Source organism: Lotus japonicus, chromosome 6 (assembly GCF_012489685.1).
Source record: "Lotus japonicus ecotype B-129 chromosome 6, LjGifu_v1.2".
Taxonomy (NCBI): Eukaryota; Viridiplantae; Streptophyta; class Magnoliopsida; order Fabales; family Fabaceae; genus Lotus; species Lotus japonicus.
In genome coordinates, this window is record NC_080046.1 from 42,557,713 (window position 1) to 42,571,731 (window position 14,019).

Below are 14,019 nucleotides of genomic sequence, written 5' to 3' on the forward strand. Positions count from 1 at the left end.
ACTCCTCCTAGAGAGTTTATAAGGACTCCTCCTGGTGAGTTTCTAAAGACTTCTCCAATGATTTTTTTTCAAGATCGTCTGGTTCTACATGGTTCTCTTCTTACAAGGGGTATTGTAAAATTTTACATAACAATGAACTACATAGTGTTTGGATGAGATTTGAATCCAAGGTTTACTTTGTGTTCTAACTCTAGAGAAGGTTGGATAGAAGATTTGACTATGTGGTTCTTCTTCTCTTGGACGATGAAAGGATCTGACTCTTGAGTACTTTGAAGAAAATAATTCAGATGAAAAGTTATAGCTTATTTTCGCAAGTCTGAATATCTTCAACTCGTCCTTTTATACTTCAAGTTCTCCATGGATGTGTTGAGAATTGTTGGAGCGTGTAGAGAAACTTGAAAACTAGTCGTTGGATCAAACAGTCTTCTCGTCAGGTGCATTTAATGCCTTGTACTTCTTTGATGGAGACCGGTTGCTACAATGTGTATCTATGTCAGTAGTTGGTAGCACTTCGAGCCTTGTTCTAGTCCTTGCAAGAGAGATATATGAAATTGATGTTGACAACGTTGTGATCATTTACTAGATGAATGTGCTTTGTGAGATGTCTCATGATTTCTTGCACTTGCTTTCTCTTCTTGATTGTCAGAGGATTAAAATTTGTATATGTCGCTCCTTCTTTTAAGAATGCACTTCTTTTACTTGAGACAGACGATGCTGATCTTCATTGACTTCAGTCTTCTCAGACGATATACTAGCATTGAACTTCCTTGCATAGCTTATCCTGACGCTTGGATTCTTCTTCATCATCTATTTTTATTCTTTGTTTGTTCTCATCTTTTTGATCTTCTGTTCTTGACGCTTTGACTCTTCTCGTCTTCTACTCTGTTCTCGTTCAGACGATGTAGTAGAATAGACTCCATCTTTGCTTAGGTAGTCTGTCTTGAAGCTCTTTCTCTTTCTTCTGTTGGTCAGGCGATTCACATATTTGTCTTTACTAAGCTCGTGTAGTTTTCCGTGTAGCTTTGACCTTCTTTGTACTTTGACTTGATTTAGCTTTGCTTGTAGTCTTGTATTTTGTCATCAGACGATGGGGATCTGATTCCATGAAAGATATTTCCTGAAAAAGAAAATCACATTGAGTGTGAGCATTTCATTTAGGTTCTCTGAAATTCTTTATCATTCAAAACATGATAGACGATATATGCATGACCAATAGAAGAAGATGAAGAAAGATGAGTCAAATCAGAAGCATCGTCTAAATTTTAGAAGAACGATGGAAGCAGAACTTCTGAAAAGTACAACGTCTATCATGAAATGAAGCCTGTAACTTCAGAAGGAAAGAAAGAAGAATGAGTTTCACAGTTAGATCATCTGAAAGAAAGAGAATGACTGAAGCATGAAACATCGTCTGAAGAATAGAAGAACGATGAAGAAAGATCGTTTGAAGCAAAAGGAAGACGATAAAAGCATAAGGATAATCTGAAGAAGAAAACAAGCTTACACTCAAAGAAAGCTACAACGTCAAATCAAGTACACTTCCTATTGAAGAAGAAGCCAAGAAAGCTTTGTGCATAAATTTCAAAGACTAAGTCACATGATCTGACACAATGCTATGATGAAGATAAAGGAATCGTGGTGCCACTATCAAATTGCCATATTTGTACACCAACGGATAGAAGTCCAGACCTATGCTACCTGCTAGATGACATAATTCATCTTTTCGGAAAAAGGTCTCAATCAAACAGTGTTACGTATCTGACGCAAGTACACTTTGTACCGTTTGATCCAACGACTAGAATCTTCATGAAGAACAAGCTCCAATGGCTATAATCTATCTCACAGAAGATTTAGAAGTATAAAGAGAAGAAGTGAAGACTTGAAGCTTTTGGGCACAAAACTAAAGGAGCCTTTGTGCTCAAGAATAGAAGTCTTTAGCCCACAAATTCAGAAGTCGGTGACATGCTCAAATGAATAGATTTTAATCATTGTCTGCTTCAACATGAAGAGTATATTTTCTTAAAAGTCAAATCCTTTCTAACTTTTTGATGTAATAGAACATAGTATACACTTAGAGTCAAATCTGACAAAACATACTTTATAAATCATAAGCTTAGATGTATCTACCATCACTCTTTCTAGAAGAGACTCTTGTAGATGAAATGATCTTGAAAAAGATTGTTTAAGGAGAAGTCCTATATACTGTTATAAAGGAGGAGTCCTGATAATACTTAGTAAGGAGGGGTCCTACAAATACTCGGTAATGCAAGAAGAGGTAGTGGCAAATGAATACTCGATAATGCTTGAAGAGGCAGTGGCAATATAATACTTGGTATGCCTGAAGAGGCAGAGACAAAGAATACTTATTATGCCCGAAAAGAGGTAGGGTAAAATAATACTTGTAAGGAGAAGTCCTTAGTGAAATCTTGGTATAGCCAAGGACTGGATGTAGCCATGTCGTTCAGGGGGTTAACCAGGATAAAACGATGGCGTTCAATGACTCCTTCCCTAGTCAGACTATTCCACTGCACCAAACGATCCCAACAAAGATGATGAATCTTTCAATCGTTTGGAAATCCAAGTTTTTGGATGACACAATTCAACCCCCCCCCCCCTCTTGTGCTACTTTAATCAACTTCAGATAAGATATTAAAATTGTTGCCTAAACTCAAAGGTTGCACTTTCGAAGTGTTAATTGAAGTGTTGGATATGCTCGTGTTACATATTCTTTTGGCAACAATTAATTGTTTTGGCAACAGTTAAATGTAGTTTACAGTCGATAAATGTTGCCTATAGGTGGATCCTCACAACACTTTCAAGCTGTAACAAGCTTTAATGAACACTTAACAGTTGTTGCCCTAGATGACTGTGACAACATTGACATCATTATGAATTGTTGTCTAAAATGACATTGAATATTGTTTCAATATCGCTAAACTATGAAGGTTAGCATGACCAAACTTTTATGAAATTAGCAACTATCATTAAAAGCACACCTAAAATCATATAAAAGCTAGTAAAAGAAAAAAAGAAAAGCAATAAAAGCACTTTAAAGCAAAAATCTAAATTTGAAAAGAGTTACACACAACAAAAAGCTAATCAAAAAATAATTAATGAATTATATACTTAAATTTGAGCAATCATTGCATCACATATCTATAATAGTAGCACTTAAAAGGAGTTTAAAACTTAATCCATAACATAGAATAGTCAAGAGAAAAGTGATTTGATAAAATCTTATAGTCTCAAGCAAGACAATGGCAAGAATACATCCCAAAGTAGCTTTCAAAGTCCATCCTAATCTTCTTGCAATTCTTAATTTTCATCAACTTCACTTAGATGACTTTCCTGCATAAGAAAAAGAATTCATAGTAAGAAAAATGATTCAGTTACAAATATTCTAAGTTCAGTTTAGATTTACAAATAAAAATAAACAAGTATAATTAATTAATTGTATAAACATTTGCCTCAAATACTATTATTTTGTTTAAATTGATTTAAAAAATTAATTTAATAGAAAATTAAATAATGGATTAAATTTATTTTAAATAAATAATTTATTTAAGTTTAAGTGTTAGTTGTAGTTCAAACCCTAAATATTTTTTTTGGGTCCTTCGTGGTGAAAAATGCATCTACTTGCCTTTTTTGCGCATTTGTGGATGTTTAAACCACCACTATTTTCTTTATATGCGCATTACTAGCAGTTTAGACCATCTGTGTGTATTTTCTTTAATTTAGTGACAGTTATACACATTGATATCTTTTTATTTCATTTAATGGAGGTTTTAACCGCCACAAACAACCCACCTAAATTTTTAGATTTAATAGAATCCTTAATCAAACGTCAATTATCACCTAAAATGTCAACTATATAAGCTGGCAGCACGGGCGGATCATAGTGTAGTGTGGGAGTTAGGCTCCCTCAAACTTTTTGAAAAAATATTAGGTTAATTCCAGTTTGGGTCCCTGATGTTTCACAAATGGGCGATCTGCACCCCCTTGTTTAAAACGTGCGGTCAAGATCCCTTATGTATCTAAACTGTGATAACGATGCCCTTCCGTTAACTTCCGTCTGTTAACCAAATGGAAATGACTTCATTAATTGACGTGGCGGCCACGTGTAAAACAATTTTCTTTAAACTTTTTTTTTTCATGAAAATAATTCCCCCCCCAAATGAAGGGTCTTCCTGCCAGAAAAATCTTCAACCCATAACCCACCAACCTCTCTCCACTCCACCACCACTCAGAAGCCACCCACCACCATCTATCTTTAACGTGTAATCTCTTGTTGAAGGGTCTTCCTATTTCTGGTTAAATGATTCTTCGTGCCCTTGTCTAAGTTCCAACCAACTTTCATGTCTGGTGACAACGTATCCGTGGGTAATCGAAGCTCTGCCATAGATAATTTGCAGGGAAATTGTTCATGTTTGTTTCTTCTTTAGGAATTAAATTCCCAGTATCTAAAAGCTGAAGAACTGGGTTGCTAACTATGGTTTGATTTGAAGATCATACAAGGATACCAGATGAGTTTACAACACCCACCACACTGAATCGTCTTACCCATCAGACCTGATATGCGTCCAAACTTTAGGGCCTCAATTGATCTGCCTCTGGAACCAAACACCAACTTCATCTTGTTTAGCAAAAGACCACAGATCCGACCAGATCCAACAAGAAATTGACTACCTTCTCGCGGGGTAAGGCATCATCGCGACCCGTAGACCCCAAATCAGAACACAATCAACACCGGCCTCCACACTGAGCCACCACCCCCATACCGAGCCACCACCTCAACCACCTATGAACCCTAGAAAACCCAACAAATAACACCCCAACCTAGAAACCCAACTCAAGAATCTCCACCCATAATAGAATCGAAAAGGAAATAGGTAGAGAAAAGGGAGGAAGATTGAAGGTGAACCAGAAAAAATGAAGATGAATTTGCCCCAGATCTGAAGAGAGGAAGAGTGAAGATGAACTAGAAAAACAAAAAATGGATAAAAATAATGTTTTTCAGAAAATAAAATTATTTTTAAAAAATATGAAAAAAAAAGTTTGGTCTATGAAAAAAAAAAGTTTAAAGAAAATTGTATTACACGTGGCCGCCACTTCAATTAATGAAGTCATTCTGTTTGATCAACAGACAGACAGAAGTTAACAGAAGGGCATCGTTATCACAGTTTGGATCCATAAGGGATCTTGACCGCACGTTTTAAACAAGAGGGGTGCAGACCGCCCATTTGTGAAACATCAGGGACCCAAACTGGAATTAAGCCAAAATATTATTTACATAGTTATTAACATTTATTTGTTAAAATATTGTTGAACTAAAGAATAAATAGAGTTTAAAACACTTATTTGATCCATTTGCATTTATGTTATCTCAGTTCAATATTCTAATTGTGTTCGCTTAAAATATTTTTTAACTGATCAATGGCATCATCATCTGCTTTTTTTTTTAAGGTATCATCATCTTTTAATCATTCGTCTTTTTTTGTTACACTATTAATCACTCGTCTACAACTATAAACGCTAATATATTTTTCAAAACATGATTTAGAAAAATAAGTTTCCTTGGCTCCCGCAACTCTTTTCTACAAGCACTGCACGTTAAATCTTTTCTAAGGAGCTGCAAGTACTGCAAGCAAGGACAACTTTGAAGCACACATGACCTTTTTTTTTTATGGAAGGCTTCAGCAAGATTTAGTGGAGGTTTAACTTGCAGATACCCCACATTCATTGCAGATCTTAGAAAAGATTTAAGGGTAAATAGCCAACTTGGTCCCTGAAAGTGTCAGCCGCCTTCAACTTCGTCCCTAAACTTTTAAAATGACGTCCGTGGTCCCTGAATGTGTCATTTCTCCTTCATCAGAGGTCCTTGGGTTAAAAAATTCTCACGCCGTTAACGGAAGCAACAACTGACGTGGCATTTGAACATAAGGAATGTTTGGGAATGGTTCAATATAGTCCTTGAAAGTTTAGAAAGTTTTAAAAACTTCAATTTAGTCCCTATGGTTGAAAATAATTCTTTTTCTCCCCATCTTCCTCTACCTCTCCCCACTACCATCACCATCTCTCCATCTCCATCTTCTTCATCCTTCTTCTTCTTCCCCCCACCCTCATCGCCTCCCTCTCACGCTCTTCCTCACCCCAAATCATGTTCATCGAAGCCAAAACCTTCGTTTCTACCATCGACTAGTTCTCCTTCTAGGGTTCCTACTACATCCCTACCTCAGTTCTAAGTTGCTAGAACATATTTTCGTGTTCTTCTCTGATGACTGACGAATCTCCATTGCTTGATTTTGTTCCAGATCTAGTTGAATCGCGATCTCACAGCCATGATTCTGAGCTCTACTCACTGAAATTGTACACTTCAGGTTTTGTTTCTATTTTCACTGCTGATCCTCATTGCTGAAATTGTCCACTTCAGGATTTGTCCACCAATTGCAGAATTCAAAGAAACTCAATTCGAAATCCTTAGATGCCACCTGAAAGCGATTTCGCAAAAAAAATTTGATGCATCCAATTCATGTCATTCCAACTAGGTTAGTTCAATATTTTGTTTGCGTGTTTGATTTTTTGTTAGTTTTGGCACTCATGCCTATGTTAAATGTGTTTTGGTACCTTTCCAAGGTTTTATTTGCTGAAAAAGGACTTGTTCAAGCAGTGGAGGGAAGGTACACCGTTCTTGCTGGTATAACTTTGACTTGTTCAACAATACTGACATTACCTAATTGGGCAGTGAGTTTGGTGGCAATGGAAATGATTCTCAAAGAGGGTTAAATTTATGGGTTCAAGTTTATTTCTTGATTTTGTGATTTTGGGTTGAAGGATTTGATTTTTGGAAGGAAAAAGGGTTGGGGTGAGGGAGAGTGTGAGAGGGAGGGGATGATGGTGGGAAGAAGAAGAAGGATGAAGAAGATGGAGATGGAGAGAGGATGATGGTGGCTGGGAGAGGCAGAGGAAGATGGGGGAGAAAAATAATTCTTTTCAATCATAGGGACTAAATTGAAGTTTTTAAAATTTTCTCAACTTTCAAGGACTAAATTGAACTATTTACAAATATTCCTTACATTCACATGTCACGTCAGTTGTTGCTTTTCAAAAAAAAAAATACGCCACGTCACTTTTCCGTTTATGGTGTGAGGTTTTTTTAACTCATGGACCTCTGATGAAGGATAAATGTCACTTTCAGGGACCACGGGCGCCATTTTGCAAGTTTAGGGACGAAGTTGAAGGCGGCTGACACTTTCAGGGACCAAGTTGACTATTTACCCAAAGATTTAACTTGCAGTGCTAAGGCGATTTTGTTAGCCACATCATTACTTAACAGTGATGTCATAACGTGGGACTAAATGTTTATATTTTTTACATTGAAGGGATTAAAATCGATGATCTATTTTTAGGAAGAACCAAAATCTATTTGCTCTTAATTTACATGTACTAAAAACATAATTAACCCATATTATTATTAGTTCCATAACGTAGACAATTCCACATGTATCAAAGGCGCATTGCTCCACATTATCTATTTGACACAGGACCAAGATTGTTTACTTATTTTGTTTCTCTCACTGTCTAATTTTCATCTTTGTATTATGTGATTAGATTAAATTAGCTACATAAATAGAAAATATTAATAATGGACAACCTTGGGTGACTCAAAAACATGCTTAGATAAAGATAAGCACAGGATTTCTTTACCGTTAGGAGCCTTGAAAAGAGGCTTAACTTGTCCACTACTGAGCTACCCTTTTCCCTTACTTAATAGGATTCTATGTTTATTCAAATGGGAAAGGAAGAAAAGAAGAAATTGGTAAAGTTTCTTCCAGGCCTCAAGGTCAAAAAGCAGATACCCCACACTCATTAATAGGCTCAACTTTCACCATCAGTAAATTTATGGTTTCTTTTCCTGTCAAATAATGAAAAAGGATGACAGGGTGAAAGTTCTTTGTTAACCCATTTGCTGCTAACTACAAGCCATATCTTTCCAAGTAATGGGCTAACGACATGGTCAAGGTTTTATGCAAACATTGTGGAATTACAATGAGTGTCTTGAGTCAATCATACATCACTTTCTTTTCCATTTTATTTTCACTCACTTTCTCTTCCTATCTCTCTCTCTTTTCTCGTATCATACCATTCATAATACAGTTGTTTATTGCATTTCTCCCTCTAAGGTTCCTGTTTCTCCCTTGGTGTGAGTGTAAAAGAAGTGTGTACAAACTTTTAAATGAGAATGAAAAACAGCTAGCACACTTCAAGAATCAATGCCAGTGATAATATTTTATGCTCAAGTTAAGAATATTGCAAGAGTGGCTCAAACAAGTCTCATGAACTCACTGTGAAAGGCTAAACTGACAAATGTTTGTCCATTGTCTTCAAAAAAACCACTTGAATTCCAAGTTATTGTTTGCCTATGTTCTGGTAAAGAGCTAAGTTTCTCCAACTTTGAAAGATTCTCAAGTGATGGCATCAAATCAGAACCTGAAGGAGCTACAATGGGCTCTACAAGCAATCAATTCAGAGGTCCTAAACCTGCACAGTATCTCCTTCTACCTTTCTCAACCAACTTCAGCTTGTTACCAAGAAACAGATAACTCCATAAACATAAACATCTCCAAGGAAAATCTTCCATTCTTCTCTGACCTCTTGACAGAATTAGCAGCATCCAAGAGCACCAAATCCACCTTGAGAAACTTGGAGTTCCACAGAGTTGAATGGGAAATACAACAGGTAAGAAACCTTGGCACCTTGCTGGGGAATAATCAAAGCATACAGCAAGTTGTTTTTCGAAGAAACAGGTTCAATGGGAAAACCCTATCAGACCTTTCTGACATTCTGAAGGCAAATAAAGTGATCAAAGAGATCATGCTTTCAGAATCAGGCATTGGATCTGTTGGAGCTGGACTCATTGCTTCTGCTCTTATGGTGAATGAGAGTTTGGAGGAGCTTCAGATATGGGAAGATTCCATAGGATCAAGAGGTGCTGAGGAGCTTTCCAAGATGATTGAAGTTAACCCAACTCTTAAATTGTTGACAATTTTTGACTCCAATGCAATTACAGCTACCCCTCTGATATCTGCAGTTTTGGCAAGGAACAGAAACATGGAAGTTCATGTTTGGAGTGGAGAAAATGGTGAAAAAAGTTCCAAGGTGGTTGAGTTTGTGCCTGGGAACAGCACACTTAGAATTTACAAGCTTAACCTCTCAGGTGCTTGCAGGGTTATATGCTCCTTAGGAATGAACTCCACTGTCAAATCTCTTGACATGACCGGAGTCAAGCTAAAATCGCGGTGTGCGAAGGAACTTAGATGGGTTTTAGAACAGAACCAGACCCTTAAAGAGCTGAACTTGTCCAGAACATGCCTTAAAGACAAGGGCATTGTGTATGTTGCAGCTGGACTCTTCAAGAATCATAGTCTGCAAACCTTACATCTAACTGGAAATTGGTTCAGTGGAGTAGGTGTGGAGCATCTACTCTGCCCTCTGAGTAGATTTTCAGCCTTGCAAATGCAAGCCAACATTACTTTGAAGTGTGTTACTTTTGGAGGGGGGAGAACAAGAATAGGAAGGGATGGTTTAGCTGCTCTCACACAGTTTCTAACAACCAATGAGACAGTGAGGAAGTTGGGAATACATGATGATGAGAGTTTGAGATCAGATGACTATGTTAAAATCTTCAAGAGCTTAGAGAAGAATGCTAGCTTGAAATGTTTGTCATTGCAAGGATGCAAAGGTGTGCAAGGAGAGACGTTGCTGCAGACAATTATGGAGACACTGCACATAAATCCTTGGATTGAAGATATTGATCTCTCCAGAACACCTTTACACAGTTCTGGAAAGACAACTGGGATTTATCAAAGATTGGGGCAGAATGAGAACACTGAACCAGAAATGGATTTGCTCAAGGACATGCCACTAACAGAACCCAAGAGTTGCAGAGTTTTCTTCTGTGCGCAAGAATGTGCAGGTAAGGTTGATTATTTGTCTTGGATATATTAAGGGTGTATTCGGGTAAGCAACTTAATTAAGCTCTTATGGCAATAAGCGCTTATCATATAAGTTCTTAGTCATAAAGCTAATTTCAGAAACTTATTTAAATAAACTGAAAATAAGTTATAGGTAAGTATAAGCTCTTATTCATAAGCTAATCTGAACAGCTTATGAAAATAAGATCAAAGTAGTTTATAGGTAGGCCAGAAGTTATTTACATACGCTCTCAGAATCACTTGCATAAGCGCTTATGCTATAAGATAAAATCAAATAAGCTCTTCCAAACATGGTCTAATTTCATGAAACACCACTTCAAAACATATGTTCATGAATCTAAGTTAAGCTCTATTATTTTCTTATAAACACAAGATAAAAGAAAATCAACTTGAATCATATTTTCAATTATATTTTTCAGGCAAAACAACACTTTGTCATTCAATATCACAAAATTTCTCTGCTTCGACGCTTCCCTACTTGGATCAAGTCAGAACAATTGTGAACCCTGTGGAGCAGGCTGTAAAAACAGTAGGAATGAAGATAAAAACTTTCAATGATGAGGATACAAAGATTTCAATATGGAATCTTGCTGGTCAACATGAGTTTTTCTCTTTACATGATCTAATGTTCCCAGGGCATGGTAGTGCATCATTTTTCATTATCATATTGAGTTTATTCAGGAAGCCAAGTAACAAAGAACCAAAAAGCACAGAAGAGATTGAAGAAGACCTGCAATATTGGCTTCGGTTCATAGTTTCCAACTCCAAAAGAGCAGTGCAGCAATGCATGCTACCAAGTGTTGCTGTTGTTCTCACACACTTCGATAAAATTAACCAATCTTCGCAAAATTTTCAGCAAACAGTTGATTCCATTCAGAGATTGAGAGATAAGTTCCAAGGCTTTGTAGACTTCTACCCAACTGTATTTACAGTTGATGCAAGATCATCAGCATCGGTTAGTAAACTCACTCATCACATCCGAAAGACGTGCAAGACGATTCTCCAAAGAGTGCCGCGAGTTTATCAACTTTGCAATGATCTCATACAGATTTTATCAGACTGGAGATCCGAGAATTACAACAAGCCAGCAATGAAGTGGAAGGAGTTTGGTGAGCTATGCCAAGTAAAAGTCCCACCTTTGAGAATTCGATCAAGACATTATAACAAAGAGGTGGTGGAAATGAAGAGAAAAGCTGTTGCAACTTGTCTTCATCACATTGGTGAGGTGATTTACTTTGATGAGTTGGGGTTTCTAATTTTAGATTGTGAGTGGTTTTGTGGTGAAGTACTTGGTCAGCTCATAAAACTGAATGTTAGAAAGCAACACTCCTCAGAAAACAGTGGATTTATTAGCAGGAAGGAACTGGAGAAAATCTTGAGGGGAAGCTTACAGAGCCCGATTCCCGGTATGGGTTCAAAGGTGTTTGAGAACTTAGATGCTAGTGACCTTGTGAGGATGATGCTAAAACTTGAACTCTGTTATGAGCAAGATCCATCAGATCCAAATTCTCTGTTATTGATTCCCTCCATTCTTGAAGAAGGAAGAGGAAAGCCTCAGAGGTGGCAGCTAAGCACACCAGATTGCATTTATGCAGGACGTCATCTCGAGTGTGATGATTCAAGCCACATGTTTCTAACTCCAGGATTCTTCCCTCGTTTACAGGTAAGAGTTTCTCTAAGCGTGTTCCCTTTTTCCCCTTCAGTATCAACTTTTGGAATTGTTCTTGCAAATTTTTTTTCTTATTTTCCACTGAAATGGTTCCTGCACTATCTAGAAGTTTTTATCCATTGTTGGTTACTTTTTTTTTATGAAGGAAATGAGGTGCACAAAATACATGTAACACGTAACAAATCAATTTATCCACTTCTTCCTACCTGATTATATTTTGATCTTCACTTCTAGATCTTTAAAGCTACAATATCCAGAACAATTGGAATTTTTCCTGATTACAACTTTCTGATTGAACATTTATCAATTGATGTTGCAGGTGCACCTTCACAACAGAATAAAGGCTCTACAGAATCAACATGGTGCAACTTACTTTCTTGAGAAGTACCTCATTTCAATCAGCATTAATGGAATCTACATCAGAGTAGAGCTTGGAGGACAACTGGGTTACTACATTGACATCCTTGCATGCTCCACCAAAAACTTGACAGAAACTTTAAGAGTCATTCAGCAACTTATAATCCCAGCAATTCAAAGCGTTTGCCATGGAATCACCATGACTGAAAATGTCATTAGACCTGAATGTGTGCGAAATTTAACACCTCCTAGATACAGAAGAACTCAATTTGTTTCTCTTCAGCAACTGAAACAAGCACTACTTTCACTTCCAGCAGAAAGCATGTATGATTATCAACACACATGGAGTTCAGTTCTGGACTCTGGTAGGCCTACTCTCCAAGAAGGGTTTGATTTAGCACGAGACCTTTTATCGGATGATGATTTCCGGGAAGTGCTGCATCGAAGGTATCATGACCTGCACAATCTCGCTCAAGAGCTGCAAGTCCCACCTGAAAACAACATAGAAGGGCAAGATCAATCTATAACTTCAAGCAGTGAATCTGGAACAGTTGACCCAACCTTTGGGGGCATTGCAAAAGGGGTTGAAGAAGTTTTGCAAAGACTAAGGATTATTGAACAAGAAATAAGAGACTTGAAGCAAGAAATCCAGGGGCTGAGATATTATGAACATAGACTCCTCCTCGAGCTTCATCGCAAAGTGAACTACATAGCAACCTTCAATCTTCAGGTTGAGGAGAGGAAAGTACCTAACATGTTCTACTTTGTAAACACAGAAAACTACTCAAGAAGACTGATCACAACCATGGTTTCTGGCATGACTGCTCTCCGGCTCCACATGTTGTGCGAGTTCCGGGGACAGATGCACGTTGTTGAGGATCAAATGGGGTGTGAAATGATGCAAGTTGATAATATGGCTGTGAAGGCTTTGGCTCCATACATGAAGAAGTTCATGACGCTGGTAACTTTCGCTCTTAAAATCGGAGCTCATCTCGCGGCTGGAATGGGGCAAATGATACCAGACTTGGGCAAGGAAGTGGCTCATTTGACTGGCTCTTCAGTTCTCTTTGGTGCAGCTGCAGCTGGTGCTGTAGGGGCTGCAGCAGGTATGGGACGGAGAAACAGGTCCATGGAAGGTTCAAGAGGCATTCAACAGGATTTAAGAGCTGCACAGCAATGGGTGGTTGATTTCTTAAGGGAAAGGAGATGCTCCACAGGGAAGGATATTGCAGAGAAGTTTGGCCTGTGGAGAGTAAGGTACAGGGACAGTGGTCAAATTGCATGGATCTGTAGGAGGCACATTTACTCCAGATCTGCAGAGATAATTGAAGTGCCAGTTTGAAACTGCAGAAATCCTTGTATAGCAAGATGAACCTTAGCTTTCAAGTTTTTTTTTTCCTTTTATATATTTCTAATATGAATATGGCATGTATTCAAGTTCTCCAATACATTTAAAGGAGTATAGATGTTGGTCTAGTAGATTTCAAATTTTAATTTCCAACATGATGAAAGCTTGAACACCAGCAATTCTCCAATATAGTTGCATATTTGGATTAGTTTCTATTTCATTAGAATATACTTTAAAACCAAGAAGCTTCTCATAGTGTGTTTGGATTAGTGACGGGTAGACACTCCAAAGTAGGGTAGATAACCCAAAGCACGATAACCCCAAAAGCACAATTTGTAACTTCAAAGTAGGGTAGACAATCCAAAGCACGATAACCCTAAAAGCTACAATTTGTAACTTCTCACCAAAAGTGATTATAGAGCTCCTAACCGTACATTATCAAAGAAGGTTCTCCCTAAAATTAATTCTGGCTTCAAAATCAACTATGAATGTTTGGGTTCACAATGGAAAATCACATAAGACCAAACTCATGATGGACAATCACAAAAGCTAAGGGAGGTTGCTTCTTTTCACTGTGATTTTGACTTCACCATGATTTCTCATTATGTATCCACGCATGTGTTTCCAAACATGCAAAGTTAAGTAATTCCAAAGTT

General features: G+C 37.5%; 1 protein-coding gene across 1 annotated transcript; it reads left to right on the forward strand.

Moving 5' to 3' along the window:
- Nucleotides 1–8,103: 8,103 nt before the first annotated feature.
- Nucleotides 8,104–13,535, forward strand: LOC130726886 (protein TORNADO 1). The gene is made up of 3 exons (XM_057578206.1): nt 8,104–9,970; nt 10,409–11,652; nt 11,978–13,535. Exons 1-3 carry the CDS (start codon nt 8,467–8,469, stop codon nt 13,355–13,357), a joined length of 4,128 nt encoding a protein of 1,375 aa, XP_057434189.1. The 5' UTR covers nt 8,104–8,466; the 3' UTR covers nt 13,358–13,535.
- Nucleotides 13,536–14,019: the final 484 nt, after the last annotated feature.

Excerpts from the sequence above, each read along its gene's own strand:
- LOC130726886 (XM_057578206.1), top strand. The coding sequence starts at position 8,467 with ATGGCATCAAATCAGAACCTGAAGGAGCTACAATGGGCTCTACAAGCA. Across the intron at positions 9,971-10,408 it reads CTGTGCGCAAGAATGTGCAG|GCAAAACAACACTTTGTCAT; the intron begins GTAAGGTTGATT and ends TATATTTTTCAG. Across the intron at positions 11,653-11,977 it reads GATTCTTCCCTCGTTTACAG|GTGCACCTTCACAACAGAAT; the intron begins GTAAGAGTTTCT and ends TTGATGTTGCAG.